Source organism: Lagopus muta, chromosome 12, assembly GCF_023343835.1.
Source record: "Lagopus muta isolate bLagMut1 chromosome 12, bLagMut1 primary, whole genome shotgun sequence".
Taxonomy (NCBI): Eukaryota; Metazoa; Chordata; class Aves; order Galliformes; family Phasianidae; genus Lagopus; species Lagopus muta.
The window spans coordinates 18,485,254-18,502,483 of record NC_064444.1 but is presented as its reverse complement, the minus strand read 5'-3'; the positions used below and the strand labels follow the sequence as shown (position 1 = coordinate 18,502,483).

General features: G+C 66.7%; 4 protein-coding genes across 6 annotated transcripts; 3 read left to right on the top strand and 1 right to left on the bottom strand.

The window, feature by feature from the left end:
• The first annotated feature begins 1,165 nt into the window (after positions 1–1,165).
• Positions 1,166–6,751, top strand: BCAR1 (BCAR1 scaffold protein, Cas family member). Of its 2 annotated transcripts, XM_048958175.1 has the most exons (7): positions 1,166–1,283; positions 2,068–2,751; positions 3,317–3,466; positions 3,642–3,746; positions 4,001–5,149; positions 5,331–5,420; positions 5,670–6,751. In XM_048958175.1, the coding sequence occupies exons 1-7, from the start codon at positions 1,272–1,274 to the stop codon at positions 6,183–6,185; spliced, it is 2,706 nt and encodes a 901-aa protein (XP_048814132.1). In that variant the 5' UTR covers positions 1,166–1,271; the 3' UTR covers positions 6,186–6,751. The 2 variants fall into 2 exon arrangements, with proteins under 2 accessions (XP_048814132.1, XP_048814131.1); XM_048958174.1 differs by lacking the exon at positions 1,166–1,283 and having other exon boundaries at positions 1,448–2,751.
• Positions 6,752–8,101: 1,350 nt separating this feature from the next.
• On the bottom strand, positions 8,102–9,918 carry LOC125699077 (chymotrypsinogen A-like). The gene is made up of 7 exons (XM_048958207.1): positions 9,849–9,918; positions 9,648–9,751; positions 9,434–9,513; positions 9,277–9,355; positions 8,648–8,828; positions 8,435–8,568; positions 8,102–8,357 (listed from the first exon to the last, which is right to left on the bottom strand). Exons 1-7 carry the CDS (start codon positions 9,916–9,918, stop codon positions 8,196–8,198), a joined length of 810 nt encoding a protein of 269 aa, XP_048814164.1. The 3' UTR covers positions 8,102–8,195.
• Positions 9,919–11,124: 1,206 nt separating this feature from the next.
• LOC125699078 (chymotrypsinogen A-like) lies at positions 11,125–12,877 on the top strand. Its single transcript, XM_048958208.1, has 7 exons — positions 11,125–11,194; positions 11,292–11,395; positions 11,560–11,639; positions 11,718–11,796; positions 12,245–12,425; positions 12,505–12,638; positions 12,716–12,877. The coding sequence occupies exons 1-7, from the start codon at positions 11,125–11,127 to the stop codon at positions 12,875–12,877; spliced, it is 810 nt and encodes a 269-aa protein (XP_048814165.1).
• Positions 12,878–13,255: 378 nt separating this feature from the next.
• Positions 13,256–17,226, top strand: LDHD (lactate dehydrogenase D). Of its 2 annotated transcripts, XM_048958197.1 has the most exons (11): positions 13,256–13,367; positions 13,446–13,558; positions 13,632–13,773; positions 13,844–13,985; positions 15,035–15,194; positions 15,261–15,460; positions 16,129–16,257; positions 16,395–16,522; positions 16,603–16,693; positions 16,763–16,874; positions 16,949–17,226. In XM_048958197.1, the coding sequence occupies exons 1-11, from the start codon at positions 13,272–13,274 to the stop codon at positions 17,112–17,114; spliced, it is 1,479 nt and encodes a 492-aa protein (XP_048814154.1). In that variant the 5' UTR covers positions 13,256–13,271; the 3' UTR covers positions 17,115–17,226. The 2 variants fall into 2 exon arrangements, with proteins under 2 accessions (XP_048814154.1, XP_048814151.1); XM_048958194.1 differs by having other exon boundaries at positions 15,035–15,460.
• Positions 17,227–17,230: the final 4 nt, after the last annotated feature.

Sequence of the window (17,230 nt, the reverse complement as noted above, 5' to 3'; positions counted from 1 at the left end):
GTCCCGTGATATTACAAGCCAAGAGGAATGTCCTCATTATTTCCCCAATATTGAAGTCTAATAAATCCCCGGCTGCCTTACAGGATTTATTTATCCGTTCATTGCTAGGAGACTCAGTCCCGTGTAATCCTATTGCTGCTCCGGGAGAAGGGAGGCAGCTTTCCGAAGGACGGAGCCGTGAGGAAGCGGCCAAAAGCCAGAAGCCAAAAGCCTGGGCTCCGTGCAGGGCCCCTGCTCCCATTGGGGCAGCTCCAGCCCCACGCAGGGCCCAGTGCCGCCCCCTCCCATCACAGCGGTCCCACAGAGCTGTGCCTCTGCTCGGTCCTGGGCTGGGCTCACTGATCTGTCATGGAATCATTGAATCGTAGAAAGGTTTGAGTTGGAAGGGACCCTAAAGGCTGTCTGTTCCCAGCCCTGCACTGAGCAGGGACACCCACAGCTCCATCAGCGCTCAGCTCCCTGACCTTGGCTGTGTGCAGGGATGGGGCAGCACCAGCTCTGTGTGCAGCCTGTGCCTCACTGCCCTTAGCTCCAATCCGAATCTCTCCTCTTAGTTTGAAACCACTTCCTGCGCTGTCACTGAACAGCCTGTCCCAATACCTTCGGCACACAAAACTGGGCTCCTGCAGCACCTCCCCACGATTGGTCCACGTGGAATTTCCCTTCAGTTTTCCTTTCGGCACCGAATTCCCTCGGGGCTGGGAGCAGCACGGGACGTTCCCCGCAGGGACGGGACGGCAGCCGGTCGGCGACCCTCGGAGCCGCGCAGCTCCGTGCCCGGCTGCGGCCCCGCGCCGTCACCGCGGAGCGGAAGCCGCCGAGTTCCGCCTGCGGTCTGCGGACGCGACCGCAGCTCCGCCGCCCCCGAGGGGACGGACGGCTGCGGGGCAGCATCGCGGCCTCGACGGGCAGCGCCCAGGGCGGCCTCGTGCCTCCCACGGGCAGGAAAAGCCCGAAAAGGGCAGGGAAGCCCCGACGGACGGCGATAGGACCGCCGGCCCCGGCCCCGAGCCCGCCCCCCCCCCCCCCCCCCCCCCGGCCCCCGGCGCGGCCCCGCTCCCTCCCGCCGCAGCGCCGCCTCCCGTCGGTGCGGCGCAGCCCATGGGCGGGGCGGGGCCGGCGGGCCCGGGCTGGCACGGCGCTGGAATGATCCCTCCGGCGCGGCCGCCGCCGCCGCCACCGCCATCCCGGCCGGCTGCCCGCCGCAGGCCGCGGCTCTCCGCATCGCAGTAGGGCCGCGCTCGCCGCGGGACCGCGCCCGCCGGGCGAAGATGAACTACCTGGTGAGCGGGGTCACCTTGCGGGGCGGGCGGCGGGGGCCGGGGGGAGGCCGGGCGGCGGGGGACCGGACCAGGCGCGGCGATCGGCGCCGCTCCGTTCGCAACGGCGCGGCCGGACCCCGAGCGCCGGGAGCGGGGAGGCCGTCGGGTGGGGAAGGAGCGGACGGGGCCTCCGGGAGCGGATCGCGGCCCCGCCGTCACCGCCACCGCCCCCCCTCCGGCCCCGGGGACGGCGTGCCGCGAAGCGCCGCCGGTGGCGATCGGTGCTGCCCGTCCGCTCCGGGCAAGGCTCGTCCCGCGGCTGCGGGTGGCGGGGATCCGAGAACGCTTCCATTGCGGGGCTGCGGAGCGCTGCCGTGAGCACGGCGGCAGGAGGGCACCGAGGGAGGGAGAACCGCACGGGGCACCGCGGCATCCCCGGCGGGAGGGGCCGGCAGCGGGCACCGACACACGGACACACGGACACACGGACACACACGCGTGCCCCCCCCATCCCCACACGCACACACACGCGTGCCCTCTGCCCGCCCGGCGGCCGGGGGGGAATTCTCTGTGCGGGCTGAGTCACCTCCATGGCACTTCCTCCCCGGCGGGAAGGGGAGGGAAAGGCAGAGGAGGTCCCCGAAACCGGGAGGCGCGGGGGGTCCGTCCCCTTCCCGGCACCACCTCCGGGAAGGATGGGTTGAGCCGGAGCGAGGAGGAAGAGCGCCGGGGCCGCGTCGGGTGCCGGGCAGCCCTATGAGCCGGGATGACTCCCGACCCGCCCCGGCGCGGGGGTCTCTCTCAGAACGTGCTGGCCAAGGCGCTGTACGACAATGTGGCCGAGTCGCCGGACGAGCTTTCCTTCCGCAAAGGCGACATCATGACGGTGCTGGAGCGCAACACGCAGGGCCTGGACGGCTGGTGGCTCTGCTCCCTGCACGGCCGCCAGGGCATCGTGCCGGGGAACCGCCTCAAGATCCTGGTGGGGATGTACGACAAGAAGCAGCAGCAACAGCAGCAAGCGGCCGGGCCGGGGCAGGGCCAGGCGCCGCCGGTGCCGCAGCCCACGTTGCCGTACCACCACCAAGGGGGGTACAGCCCGCTGTCGCCCGCCTCGCAGTACACCGCCATGCACCCTTCCTACGTGCCCCAAGGGGACAATGTCTACTTGATGCCGGCTCCCGGCAAGGGGCAGCAGGGCCTCTACTCGGGCTCGGCGCCCACCGGACAATTTCCCCCGGCTCCGGCCAAGCAGCCTCCAGCCTACCCGAAGCAGACGCCGCCCCACGCCTTCCCCAGCGCCGGGCAGGAGATCTACCAGGTGCCCCCAGCCCTGAGCCAAGCGGCGGACGCATACCCTGTGGGCTCTGCCAGCCCCCCCCAGGATATATACCAGGTTCCTCCCTCGGTGGCTCAGGCTCAAGACATCTACCAGGTGCCCCCGTCTTTGGATGCGAGGAGCTGGGAAGGGCCCAAGCCCTCGGGAAAGGTGAGACGGGGGTTTGGGTGCGGTGGTGGTGGGTGCTGTGTGGCTGGGAGTTGCTCGGGCTCTGTTCTGTGGTGTGGGCTTTCGGAGGAGGGGGAGGAGACGGCCCCAGTCCAGCGAGTAAAAGGGGCCACCAAGCGCTGTGCCTCGTGGCCGGGGCACCCCATTGCTTGAAAGCATCCCACAACCTCCTGTGGCTGCCACGCACCACGTTGCACCGAGATGCGGGCAGGGATCTGGGCACATCCTCCGGGCATCGGCGGGTCCCTCGGCACCCAAATTAATCTCCAGGTCGCCGTTCCCATTTGCGCAGGGCGGCCGTGCCGGCTGGGCTTTGTCTCTAGCCGAGGCTCGCTGCTATAAATAACCGGTGATCTCATCTCCGTCCCTCCGGCGTCACTGCACTGAGCGCGGTGACAGCGGCAGGCTGGCCGGGGAGCGCCCTCGCGTGGGCACCCACCGCCCGGCCATCGCAGCGTGCCGTTCCGCATCCGGCACCGGGATGGATGGGCTCGGAGAGGGCAGAGCAGGGCGATGTGCGGGGCTCAGCGCTTCTCCTCTCTCCTAGGTGTTGCTGCCCACCCGCGTGGGGCAGGCGTACATTTATGACTCCCCCAAGGGCGAGCAAGACGAATACGATTTTCCCCGCCACCTCCTCTCCTCGGGCTCCCAGGAGATCTACGATGTGCCACCCGTGCGCGGTGCACTGCCCAGCCAGGTCAGACAGAAAGTGGGGCTGCTTGTGGGGCGGCTTGTGGGGCTGCGGGGTGGCAACGGGGTGACAGGCTGTGGGGATGCGGCACCCAGTGCTGGGCAGTGCCGGGGTCCCCGCTGCGTTGGGTGCTGGGGCTGCTCTCCTGCCCCTGACACGCCATCCTGTCTCCTCCCGGCAGGTCTATGACACCCCCCCCATGGCAGTCAAGGGTCCCAACGGGCAGGACACGGGGCAGGAGATCTACGATGTGCCCCCCAGCGTGGAGAAGAACTTGCACCAAACAGTAAGTTCTGCAGGGAAAACTTGTGCACCAAAAGAGACACGTGAGGGCGGGGGTGCTGCTGGGCTGCGGCGAGCGCATCGCCTTCCACGTGCCCACAGCGTGCCCAGAGCCAGTGCTTACGTGCAGCAGGGTGCAGCCGGACCCTTGGGCACTGCACAGCTCTGCCTCCCTGCCACACGGCGGCACATGGGAGCGGGGCTGGTGTGCACGAGTGGCTCCAGCTGCACTGATGCTGCTTGGCGGTGCCCTTGCAGGTATACGACGTGCCGCCCTCCGTCAGCAAGGACGTGCCGGACGGCCCCGTGCGGGAGGAGACATATGATGTGCCCCCTGCCTTCGCCAAGCAGAAAGCCTTTGAGCCCCCCCACCACCCCGCGGTGCTCACCCAGCAGGAGCCCTTCCTGCCGGAGGATGTCTACGACGTGCCGCCAGCAGCCGGGAAAGCCGCCCCTGAGCCTTCGCTGTCCCACGAGATCTACGACGTGCCTCCCAGCCTCAAGAAGCTGGGGGGGTCAGCCTTCCCCTCGCAGGAGGTGTACGACGTGCCGCGGGACCTGCACGGCCCCGGCAAGGGCTTGGTGGACACGGAGGGTGAGTACATCTACGATGTCCCGCCGCAGGTGGACCGCGAGGCCAAGGCGGCTGACACCAAGCGTCTCTCGGCCTCCAGCACGGGCAGCACCCGCAGCAACATCTCCACCTCCTCACTGGACACGGTGCCCGTGAAGGAGCCGGCCAAAGGGCCCGGCAGAGAGTTCTCCATGGACTTGGACGCTGCTATGGAGATGCTGGCCAAGCTCCAGCTCGGCGTCAGCGGTGCCGTCTCCTGCCTCATGTCCTTCATCAGCACCAACTGGCGCAGCCCTGAGCACATGGAGGCCAATGCTGCCGGCATCCGTGGGGCGGCCGAGGGTGTGCAGGCGGCCCTCCGAGAGCTGCTGGAGTTCGCCCGGGGGGCGGTGGGCAACGCCGCCCAGGCCTCGGACCGCTCGCTGTACGCCAAGCTCAGCAAGCAGCTGCAGAAAATGGAGGAGGTCTACCAGGCCCTGGGGCGGCACAGCCAAGCGCTGGACGCGTGCCACTGGGCCCCTAGCGCCTTGGTGGCCGGCAAGCCGGGCACGGACGACTTGGAGCTCTTCGTCATGTACTCGCGCGGCGTGCCCGACGACACCAAGCAGCTCGCCTCCTTCCTGCATGGCAATGCTTCTCTGCTCTTCAAACGGACAAAGCCGGTGCCCGAGGGCAATGGCCACGGGCCCGCACACCCCTCTGACAAGGCCAGCAGCATCCAGTCACGGCCCCTGCCCTCCCCGCCCAAACTGCTGGCACAGGAGTCACCCGAGGGCCCGTATGAGAACCACGAGAGTGGCTGGATGGAGGACTACGACTACGTGCACCTCCAGGTGGGCGCGGGCTGGGGGCACCCTGTGGCACTGGCTGACACGGATGGGCTTTGTGTCTCCTCGCTTGGGTCTTGTTTTCCCCCTCCTGCTGCGGCCCTGGGAACTGAGGGCGTCCTGGTGTGGGGCTGGGCGCTCAGGGTTTGTGGTTTGCCCCCTTCTCATGGTTTTTCCTTACTTTCAGGGCAAGGAGGAGTTTGAGAAGACGCAGAAAGAGCTGCTGGAGAAAGGCAACATTATCCGGCAGAGCAAGGACCAGCTGGAGCACCAGCAGGTAATGGGGCTGGGGAACGGGCACGGCTCAGTGGGGACCCCGAGGTGGGGAGGGCAGCAGGTTTAGGCTCCTGCTCCCTGTGTGCCCACGGCCGCGAGTCCCCCATCGCTCTGTGTGGCACCGTCTGGCTCTTCTCCAATGCCAGAGGGGATTGGGGCACTGGTCCCGTGCGGCATCCCCTGGGGCGCAGCCATTGCCGTGGGGCTCAGAGGCCGCCCTGCCCATCCTCACAGCCATGTCTCCCCACAGCTGAAGCAGTTTGAGCGTCTGGAGCAGGAGGTGACGCGGCCCATTGACAATGACCTGTCCAACTGGAGCCCTCCCCAGCACTACGGCCCTGCGCGGGGCGGGGGGGCCCTGTGTGCCGCCGACCGCCAGCTGCTCCTCTTCTACCTGGAGCAGTGCGAGGCCAACCTCACCACGCTCACCAACGCCATCGACGCCTTCTTCACCGCCGTCAGCACCAACCAGCCCCCAAAAATCTTTGTGGCCCACAGCAAATTCATCATCCTCAGCGCCCACAAGCTCGTCTTCATCGGCGACACGCTGTCCCGCCAGGCCAAGGCGCAGGACGTGCGGCACAAGGTGACGCACTACAGCAACCTCCTGTGCGAGATGCTCAAGGAGATCGTGGTGAGCACCAAAGCGGCCGCGCTGCACTACCCGTCACCTGCCGCCTCCAAGGACATGGTGGAGCGCGTCAAGGACCTCGCCAACAGCACGCAGCAGTTCAGGATGGTGCTGGGCCAGCTGGCCGCCATGTGATGGCCCTGTGCCGCTGCCCCCCGCGGCCCTCTGCCTGGCGTAACAGAGCTGTCACAGAGACTCACGCAGGGCTGAGGGGCTGGGGCCATCATCCCCTTCCCTCCTCTTCCTCTCGACGTTGGTTTCAGAGCCATGCTCGCAGTACCAGGGGCGCAATCTCTCCCTTCTGTGTTCGTTCCTCTGCTCCAGTCGAGATGGGGCTGGCAGTGGGGCTGCCCCAGTGCCCTGGGACGACGCTGCGGGCTCTGTCAGCACATCAGCCAGCTGTTGTAGTGCTGTGGCACAGACAGACCAGGCCAAGGAGCAGCAGCGGGGAGATGAAGAGTGCTGTCCTGAGTGATGGGGGAGGGGGCGAGGGGCAGCCAGGGGGGATGAGGGGCTCGAACCTTTGCGTTTCAAGTCTTGGTGGTTTCACAGTACCGGCTGTAACTGAAATGCAAACCGACATTGGTGCCTTTTGAACACTGGGGAAGCTTCCTCCGGTTCCCGGAGCCGTGGAGTTGCAGCCGCCCCCAAAACTCAGCCCCCTGGTCCCACAGCAGCATAAAGATTTGCCTAGAAATCCCCCTGGTGCCTGGCTGTGTGTGCAGTGCTGGGAGCAGGCACCCTGTGGGAGCAGCTGGGGTGTCCTGTCCCCAAAAAGCAGCAGTGCTGGAGCATGACTGGGATGCCACACACTTTATGGTAGAGCAGTAACATGGGCTTGCTCTTAGCGTCTTGATGTGGAACAGGACGTGGCACTGGCCATGGGCACAAGCAGCAGCGAATTTGCAGTGCTGCACAGCCACAGCCACCCACCTTTGCTGTGCTCATCTGGCACCTACACCCGGGCTGCAATGAAGCCGCTGTGCAGAGGGAGGCAGTGCCAGGGCAGTGGGTACCATGGTAGCCTTGGGCCACAGGCACCCAGAGCTGGAGTGTGGGCTCTCAGGGCTGCTGCAGTGCCCCAGCATGTACCTGGTGCACAGGACAGACCTGACCCTGTGCATCCAGCCCCCTGCCCTATTCATGTGCTCCCTGCCTCAGCTCTCACTGTGACCTCCAGCCCTGTTCCTGTGTGCCCAAGTGCTGGTCACCTTCCTCACCCAGGAGCCAGCTGCATCCTGCACCGTGGGGACCACAGCACCGTGTGACACCAGCTCCATCCCATGCACCCCCTTCCCCCACCTCTATCCCTGCTGCTCAGCCAGGCTGCACTGGGAGCTCCAGCTGGCTGTAGTGGATGCAGGTGCCCACCATCATCTCGCCCAGGAGCTCTGCTAGGAGGAATGAGGCAACCAGAAGACCTGCAGGGCTGTCCCGTCTGTGTCCCCATCTCCTGTCCTCATGTCCACCCTGTCACCATTACCTTTCTCTTCCATCCTGTCCTTTCCCTGGCCCCACACAATAATTGCCCATCCTCTGCCCAGGCCTGTCCTGCCAGCCCTCCCATCCCTGTCCCATCTCCACCCAGGCCCTGTCTGTGTAGCCATTCCTATCACCGTCTCATTTGTATTCCACGCATCCCATCTAACCTTGTACAATTCCAGATGTTTCCATGGCAGCTGTGTCACACAGTGGGGCATTTGCTCAGGGTCTGTTTGCAATGGGATGAGGGTACCCCGTGTGTCCCAGGATCAGCAGCACTGCCAGCACATGGCACACCTGGGGCTGGGAACCCCGAGGACCCCTCAGTGACCCCTCTGGGCCCCTCACAGACACTTCAAGCCCCTCAGCCCATCCCCCCCCAGCTGCAGTACCACATTCCCCACCAGCCCCACTGCACACAGCGGTGGGGCCTGGCCCTGTGTCCTTGCTGTTCCCTCCCACTGGGCGTTAAGGTGGCTCCACGCACTGCACAGCAGCGCTGCTCACTGCCTGCCCCGCTGTTCTGCACGTGTGTCCCTGTGCCACCAGCACCAACCCGTGCTCAGTGGCCCTGCCCTGCGCGAGGGGCTTGGAGCACAGCGCTGCTCGCCTGGAAGCACAAAAACAAAGACGTGTCGGGGAAATGAGGCTTTATTCGGGGCCTCAGTTGGCTGCCATCACGGAGTCGATCCAATCGCGGAGCGCGGTGACACGCGTGTAGACAGCGGGCACAGAGGTGGAGCAGGTGCTGCTGCCCCACGAGACGATGCCCACCAGCGTCCAGGCGCCGTCCTTCTGGCACACCAGCGGGCCTCCAGAGTCACCCTGTGGGCAGAGGGGTGAGGATGGGGGCACGGGGAGGCGGGGCTTTGGGAGTGCGCTTTGGGGCACGGGGCACCCACCGAGCAGGAGGAGGTTCCGTCAGCCCCGGCGCACACCATCATGTTGTAGATGCGTAAGCCCCAGTACTGCTTGCACTGAGTGTTGGTGAGCAGGGGAAGGGCCGCCTGCTGCAGGATGGCCGGCGTGTCCGCATCTGTCAGCGAGCGGGAGGCATCCGTCAGTGCCGGCTCAGCCCAGGGCCGGGGGTAGAGACGGGGAGGGGGCCGCGGTACCGTTGGAGTTGAGGACCCCCCAGCCCGTGGTGACGCAGCTCAGGCCCCCGGGGAAGTCGTCGGTGGCCTCGGGCAGGCAGACGGGCGACACGCGGGCGTTCAGCTGTGCTGGCGTGGCCAGCTTGATCAGCGCGATGTCGTTGCGGATGGTCAGCCAGCTGTAGCTGGGGTTCCGGAAGACCTGCGGCAGCGGCAGCACTGACAGCAGCTGCCCCCGAGTGGGGCACTGCATGCTGGGGGTGCGTGGGGACGGGCAGGGGGCGGGAGCCGGCCTTGGCACCCACTGTGCTCACAGCTGCCCTGAGGGTGGGGACCACCAAGCCAGCGCTGGAGGGGACCCCAGGACCCAGGCAGGGATCCCATCAGCACTGGGACTGACGGGGGCCCGGTGGGCAGAGCTCCATCCTTGGGGAACCGGGGACGGCGCTGGGACCCAAAGCCGAGTACTACCAAGGGTCCAGAGGGACCCAGCACCACGATGAAGGACTCTGTGGGGACGTGAGCCCTGATACAAAGGGCAATGAGAACGACGAGGGGCCCCAACCCCGTGGACGCGGGGCGCCCATCCCCGCAATGCTGCCGGCACTGAGCACGGCGCCCGCAGGCACGCGGCCCAAAGCTGGCAGTACCTTGGCGACGCCCAACCTCTGCTCGTCACTGGAGGACTCCTCCCGGTCGTACTCTCCCAGCACCACGGTGTCGGTGGTCCTGGGCAGGCAGGTGCTGAGCCCTGGGCGCACAGACAGCCCCGGTTCCGCGTCCGCCCCACGGCTGCCCCGCGCTTACCTGACCCCGCAGTGCGCGGCGGTGACCACCCATTCCTCGTTGATCAGCGACCCGCCGCAGAAGTGGAAGTTGCCGTAGCGCTGGAGAGAGCAGCCGTCAGCCCCACAATCGCCTGGCCCCATCCCCATCCCCATCCCCGTCCCCATCCCCATCCCCATCCCCATCCCCGTCCCCATCCCCGTCCCCGTCGCCACCCATTCTGGTGGGCGCTCACCTGCAGGGACACCTGCCAGGGCCAGGACCCGGGCACCGCCGGCTCCCCGTTGACGATGCGGTTGAGGCCGCGGATGACGGGTGTGATGGCGGGCACACCGCAGCCTATGGGACGGGGACAAGCGTGGGGCCTCGGCCACCTCAGCCCCGCACCCCAAACCCAGCCCCCCACCCACCCGGCTCCCTGCCCTGCTCCACGCACTCGGCAATGAGCGGGCGGCACGGGCAGAGCCCGCCAGCACCAGGCAGCCCAGCAGCCACAACAGAGCCATTGCCACTCGCGGGAGACAGGCTGGGCACGGGCACAGCGCTTCTTATGGCCCCACGCTGACCTTGTGCCGTGACCTCCAGAGATAGCGCGGCACCGTGTGGGGCCGGCACCTGGCACCACGGCCATCATCCACCCCTGGGAACTGCGCAGACCGCTGGGATGGGGACCAGCCGCTGCCAGGCGGCCTTCCTGGAAACGTCCCCAATGGGCACCGTGCCTGTGTGCACCCACTGCGTGCTGGGTGTGCCTAGCAGCGGGCTGCCTGTGCTGGAGGTGGGCCTGCTTCCATGCAGAGGGCTGCCGCAGCTGTGCTTCCGCTGCTGTAGGGCTGGGTCTCCGCATGGTGCTTTGGCAGACACAGGAGTTCAGCCTGCTGCATTTTGTCCTGATAGTCAGGGCCCTGTGGTATCACTTTTCCCTCACGCAGTGGGGATCACGTTCCCAGGGTTCTCTTGGTCCTCCTCATCCTTGGTTTTGGGTCTCTGTGGTGTCCCCAGCACCCCACGGACTGAGTTCTTCCTTTCTGATCTCTACCAGTGATGGGATCCCAAAGCTGTCCCAGCTGTTCTACGCTCAGTCCAGGGCAGACCAGCAGAGCCTTGAGCATCATCCCAAGGTGCAGGCCAGCAGCTGCTGCATCAGAACATTGGCCCAGGTGTCCCCATGGTCCCTGCTCCCAGCACTGAGCAAGCTACCCGTGCCCTCACTCCCACCATGCAGAAGTGCTTCCCAACATGCAGAGGGAGCCCAGTACTCACTGCACCAGAGTGCAGTCTATTCGTTGGAACCATGCTCACATCCTGGCTCGGTCCCCAGCAACACCAGGGACACCATTCTCACTGCGGTGGCAGTAAACAGAGCCAGATCACACAGCTGGTGCCCAGCAGCACAGAGTCCATCAGCTGCGGCAGCCCTCTGCATGGAAGCAGGCCCACCTCCAGCACAGGCAGCCCGCTGCCAGGCACACCCAGCACGCAGTGGGTGCACACAGGCACGGTGCCCATTGGGGACGTTTCCAGGAAGGCCGCCTGGCAGCGGCTGGTCCCCATCCCAGCGGTCTGGGCAGTTCCCAGGGGTGGATGATGGCCGTGGTGCCAGGTGCCGGCCCCACACGGTGCCGCGCTATCTCTGGAGGTCACGGCACAAGGTCAGCGTGGGGCCATAAGAAGCGCTGTGCCCGTGCCCAGCCTGTCTCCCGTGAGTGGCAATGGCTCTGTTGTGGCTGCTGGGCTGCCTGGTGCTGGCGGGCTCTGCCCGTGCCGCCCGCTCATTGCCGAGTGCGTGGAGCAGGGCAGGGAGCCGGGTGGGTGGGGGGCTGGGTTTGGGGTGCGGGGCTGAGGTGGCCGAGGCCCCACGCTTGTCCCCGTCCCATAGGCTGCGGTGTGCCCGCCATCACACCCGTCATCCGCGGCCTCAACCGCATCGTCAACGGGGAGCCGGCGGTGCCCGGGTCCTGGCCCTGGCAGGTGTCCCTGCAGGTGAGCGCCCACCAGAATGGGTGGCGACAGGGACGGGGATGGGGACGGGGATGGGGATGGGGATGGGGATGGGGACGGGGATGGGGATGGGGATGGGGATGGGGATGGGGATGGGGATGGGGATGGGGCCGGGTGATTGTGGGGCTGACGGCTGCTCTCTCCAGCGCTACGGCAACTTCCACTTCTGCGGCGGGTCGCTGATCAACGAGGAATGGGTGGTCACCGCCGCGCACTGCGGGGTCAGGTAAGCGCGGGGCAGCCGTGGGGCGGACGCGGAACCGGGGCTGTCTGTGCGCCCAGGGCTCAGCACCTGCCTGCCCAGGACCACCGACACCGTGGTGCTGGGAGAGTACGACCGGGAGGAGTCCTCCAGTGACGAGCAGAGGTTGGGCGTCGCCAAGGTACTGCCAGCTTTGGGCCGCGTGCCTGCGGGCTCTGTGCTCAGTGCCGGCAGCGCTGCGGGGATGGGCGCCCCGCGTCTACGGGGTTGGGGCCCCTCGTCGTCCTCATTGCCCTTTGTATCAGGGCTCGCGTCCCCACAGAGTCCTTCATCGTGGTGCTGGGTCCCTCTGGACCCTTGGTAGTACTCGGCTTTGGGTCCCAGCGCCGTCCCCGGTTCCCCAAGGATGGAGCTCTGCCCACCGGGCCCCCGTCAGTCCCAGTGCTGATGGGATCCCTGCCTGGGTCCTGGGGTCCCCTCCAGCGCTGGCTTGGTGGTGCCCACCCTCAGGGCAGCTGTGAGCACAGTGGGTGCCAAGGCCGGCTCCCGCCCCCTGCCCGTCCCCACGCACCCCCAGCACGCAGTGCCCCACTCGGGGGCAGCTGCTGTCAGTGCTGCCGCTGCCGCAGGTCTTCCGGAACCCCAGCTACAGCTGGCTGACCATCCGCAACGACATCGCGCTGATCAAGCTGGCCACGCCAGCACAGCTGAACGCCCGCGTGTCGCCCGTCTGCCTGCCCGAGGCCACCGACGACTTCCCCGGGGGCCTGAGCTGCGTCACCACGGGCTGGGGGGTCCTCAACTCCAACGGTACCGCGGCCCCCTCCCCGTCTCTACCCCTGGCCCCGGGCTGAGCCGGCACTGACGGATGCCTCCCGCTCGCTGACAGATGCGGACACGCCGGCCATCCTGCAGCAGGCGGCCCTTCCCCTACTCACCAACACTCAGTGCAAGCAGTACTGGGGCTTACGCATCTACAACATGATGGTGTGCGCCGGGGCTGACGGAACCTCCTCCTGCTCGGTGGGTGCCCCGTGCCCCAAAGCGCACTCCCAAAGCCCCGCCTCCCCGTGCCCCCATCCTCACCCCTCTGCCCACAGGGTGACTCCGGAGGCCCGCTGGTGTGCCAGAAAGACGGCGCCTGGACGCTGGTGGGCATCGTCTCGTGGGGCAGCAGCACCTGCTCCACCTCTGTGCCTGGTGTCTACACGCGTGTCACCGCGCTCCGCGATTGGATCGACTCCGTGATGGCGGCCAACTGAGGCCCCGAATAAAGTTCCTCTCCCCTAACATGTCTTTGTGTCCTTGCTGCAGCCCTGGGCTGTGCACGGCTGGCCAGGAGCAGGACGTGTGGGTGGACATGGGGATACCAACGGAGCTGTGGGGACACCTGGGTGGATGTGGGGCTTCTGCTGGCTGGGTGTGGGGACAGCAGGTTTAGCACAGGGACAACTGTGTGAGAGGAGACGGTGGGCTTCCTTGCTGTGCGGACAGCTGGCTGCAATGGTGTGGGGCCCACCAGGAGAGCTGCGCTGCTCTCTGACCCCAACACGCAGGGCAGGGCCGTGTGGCTGCGGTCAGATAACGCCGTGCAGGCGTCTCAGTGCCTGGAGCCACCTTAACGCTGGGCGGGAGGGGACTGGGGAGCACACAGCCATGCGCAGCCCCGGGCACGGCTCCAGGCCCAACATGGCCCTGCAGCACGCGCTGCGGCTGGTGGGGGCCGTGGGGTGGCGCGGGTGCTGCAGCCAGGTGGGGTGGGATGGGGGCTGCGAGGGGTCCCCTCGCACGCTGATCCTGACCATGTGCTGACCAGACCCCCTCCCACAGCGCCCGCTGGCCCCTGGCCTGCTGCAGGCTCTGCGCTCCGTGGCTGGGGACCCCAATGTCTCGGTGGCGGAGGCGGTGCGGCAGCAGCACGGGCACGATGAGTCCATGCACAGGTGGGGCTGGGGGCAGCGCCGTGGGGCCGTGCTGCACCTTGGGGCCGGCGATGAGAGCTGTGCCCCACACCAGGTGCGCACCCCCCGACGCCGTGGTGTGGCCTCAAGACGTGGAGCAGCTACAGGAGATGGTGGCCATCTGCTACCAGCACCGTGTGCCCATGGTGCCCTTCGGCACTGGCACTGGCCTGGAGGGCGGTGTCAACGCCGTGCAGGTACGCAGCCCCCAGCCCCCCCAACACCCCCACCGCCCGCTGCTGCCCGTGCCATGCTGTGCTGTGCCAGGGCGGCGTCTGCTTCGACTTGAGCCGCATGGTCGCCATCTCGGAGCTGAGCGTCGAGGACTTCTCGGTGGCGGTGGAGCCCGGCGTCACCCGCAAGGCTCTCAATGCCCATCTGCGCGGCACTGGGCTCTGGTTCCCCGTCGGTACTGGGGGTGCTGGGCAGCGTGGGGTGACACTCGGGGCTGGATTGAGGGGTCCAGGGTGCTGGGAGCATTGGGAATGCTGGGAACAATGGGATGGTGGGGGATGTGGGGAGAATTTGGGGCGCTGCAGTTGTCCACGTGGCTGAGGGTGCAGGGAGCGCTGGGTACATTGGGATGCCAGAGCTTCCCCACGGGGACTGCGGTGCTGGGAGCACTGGGAGGGCTGGGGGTGGATGCAGAGAACTTGGAGCACTGGGGTTGCCCGCGTGGGCAAGGGTGCTGGGGGTACTGGGGTGTCTGGGGAGAACCTGGAATACTGGGAGCATTGGGATATTCCATAGGGTCAAGGGTGATGGGAGCACTGGGGTGGCTGGGGAGATCTTGGGATACTGGGTGCATGGGCATTTTCCATGTAGCTAAGGGTACTGGGAGCACTGGGAAGCTATATCACAGGGACAAGGGCACTGGGATGGCTGGGGAGATCTTGGAGTGCTGGGAGGACTGGAAGAACTGGGGTTGTCCATGTTGCCAGGGGTGCTGGGAGCACTGGGAGCAGTGGGATGGCTGGGGCCGCTGGGAAGAGCTGGGAGCGCATAGAGAACTAGGAGCACTGGGGTTGTGTATGTAGCCAAAGGTGCTGCAAGCGCTGGGAGTGGCTGGGATGGCTGGAGCTGCTTGGGGACTTTGTTTATTGTGGGCACACAGGGCCAGTATTGCTGGGAGCACTGGGAGGGTTGGGGCTGATGGGGAGCACCGGGGTTTCCCATGTGGCCAAGGGTGCTGGGAGCACAGGGGTGGATGGAGGTGCCCATGGGGCCAGCGGTACCACGAGACAAGGTGTGCTGGCAGGGCTGGGCTGCTAGGGATGCTGGGGGTGCCTGCAGAGCTGGGTGCTGTGGGGAATGCTTGGTGCAATAGGGGCAGGCACAGGGTGGGGGTGCCCAAGGGTGGGGGTGGCGGGGGTCCCAGGTGTTCCCGGCCCCAGGGGTGCCACGTGCTGGTGGTGCTGCCGACCCCTGGGCACATCGGGTCCCCCGGCTGTACCGCAGACCCCGGGGCGGACGCCTCGCTGTGCGGCATGGCGGCCACGGGCGCCTCGGGCACCAACGCCGTGCGCTACGGCACCATGCGGCCCAATGTGCTCAACCTGCGCGTGGTGCTGCCGGACGGCAGCCTGCTGCACACCGCCGGGCCCGGGCGCAGCGCCAGGTATGGGGTGATGGAATGGGGCCACGGGCCGGGGTGCCCGGCACCTGCTCACCTCTCCCTGCACAGGAAGAGCGCGGCTGGCTACGACCTGACCTCCCTGTTTGTGGGATCCGAGGGCACCCTGGGCTTCCTGACGCAGGCGACTCTGCGCCTGCACCCCTTGCCTGAGGCTGTGCTCTCCGCTGTCTGCACCTTCCCCAGCGTGCGGGATGCTGTGGGCTGCACCGTGCAGGTGCTGCAGGCGGCTGTGCCTGTGGCGCGCATTGGTGGGTGCTGCTGGGAGGGTGGGGGTGGGATGGAGACAGAATGGGATGGGATGGGGACGGGAGGGGGATGATAACAAGGATGGGGATGGGGAGACCTGATAGCGGCCTTTCAGTATCTAAAGGGGTTGTAAGAAAGAAGGGGACAAAGACTTGAGTGGGGAGTGTTGTGACAGGACAAGGGGAAATGGCTGCTAACTAAGAGGGGAAATTCAGATTGGAGCTGAGAAAGAAGTCCTTCGCGCTCAGGGTGGTGAGGCTCAGGCTGCACGCAGAGCTGGTGCTGCCCCATCCCTGCACACAGCCAAGGTCAGGGAACTGAGCGCTGATGGAGCTGTGGGTGTCCCTGCTCAGTGCAGGGAGTGTGAGCAGAGAGGGCCTTTAAAGTTCCTTCATACACAAAATATTCTATGATTCTATGCACTGAGGATAGGCACGGGACTGGGAGATGGTGAGGGATGGGGACATAGGTGAGATTTGCAGGACAAGGAGGTAGCAAGGATGCAAATGGGAAAGGAATAGGATGAGGATGGTTACACTGACAGGAACGGGATGGGGATAGTACACGGATGGGAAGGAGTGTGGAGATGGGATGGGGATGAAGACAGGGAGGGACTGGGGATGGGAACGGGACAACCTCAGCAGCGTCCCCAGCTGCCTCCTCCCCGCAGAGCTCCTGGACGAGGTGATGGCGGGCGCCTGCAGCCGCTACAGTCGGCTGGAGCTTCCAGAGGTGGCCATGCTCTTCCTGGAGCTGCACGGCTCCCAGCGCAGCCTGGCTGAGCAGCAGCAGCAGGCGGGTAGGAATGGAAATGGGGAAGGGGGGGAACTGGGCTTGGGGAGGACTGCCCGTGGTGGGGACACAGTGGGGTCCTGGGTGCAGGATGGTGACTGGCAGCTGCTGTGATCACTCTGTCACCATCTCCCACCACCGCAGAGGAGCTGGTGCAGCTGCATGGTGGCTCTGTCCTGTCCTGGGCGCAGGCGCCGGAGGAGCGTGAGCAGCTCTGGGCTGCACGGCACAGCGCCTGGTTCGCAGCCCTGGCCCTGCGGCCCGGCTGCCAGGTGAGGTCTGGCAACGTGTCCCCTCTTTGTCCCCATCCCTGAGCCTGTTCCCGGCACCACATCCAGCCGTGCCCCCCCAGGGCTACTCCACCGATGTCTGTGTGCCCATCTCCCGCCTGCCCGACGTCGTGCTGGAGACCCAGCGGGACCTGCGGGACTCCGGCCTCACTGGTGAGCCCCACCGCCACCACCGCCTGCTGGGTGCCGTGCCCCAAGCCCCGCTCACCCCGTCACCCACAGGCCCCATGGTGGGACACGTGGGCGATGGGAATTTCCACTGCATCCTCGTCTTCCGTGCCGACGACCCGGATGAGGCGCAGCGCGTGCACGACTTCACCGAGCGCTTGGGCAGGTGGGGCTGCAGCACCGGGTGGGCAGGGGGCTCCTGGGACGGCGCCACGATGACAGCCGTGTCCCCATCCCCAGGCGCGCGCTGGCTGCGGGCGGCACCTGCACTGGGGAGCACGGCGTGGGGCTGGGCAAGCGGGCGCTGCTGCGCGAGGAGCGGGGAGCCGTGGGGCTGGCGGCCATGCGCCGCATCAAGGACGCGCTGGACCCCCTCCATCTGATGAACCCCGGCAAGGTGCTGTGAGCACCCCAGCCTGCAGCAAGGCACAGCACATCCACCCGTCCTCCTGCTTTTTGGGGATCTGGGGGGGGGGAGGGGGGGCGCCGGTACCCCCCTCAGAGGTCCTCTGCTTCACCAAG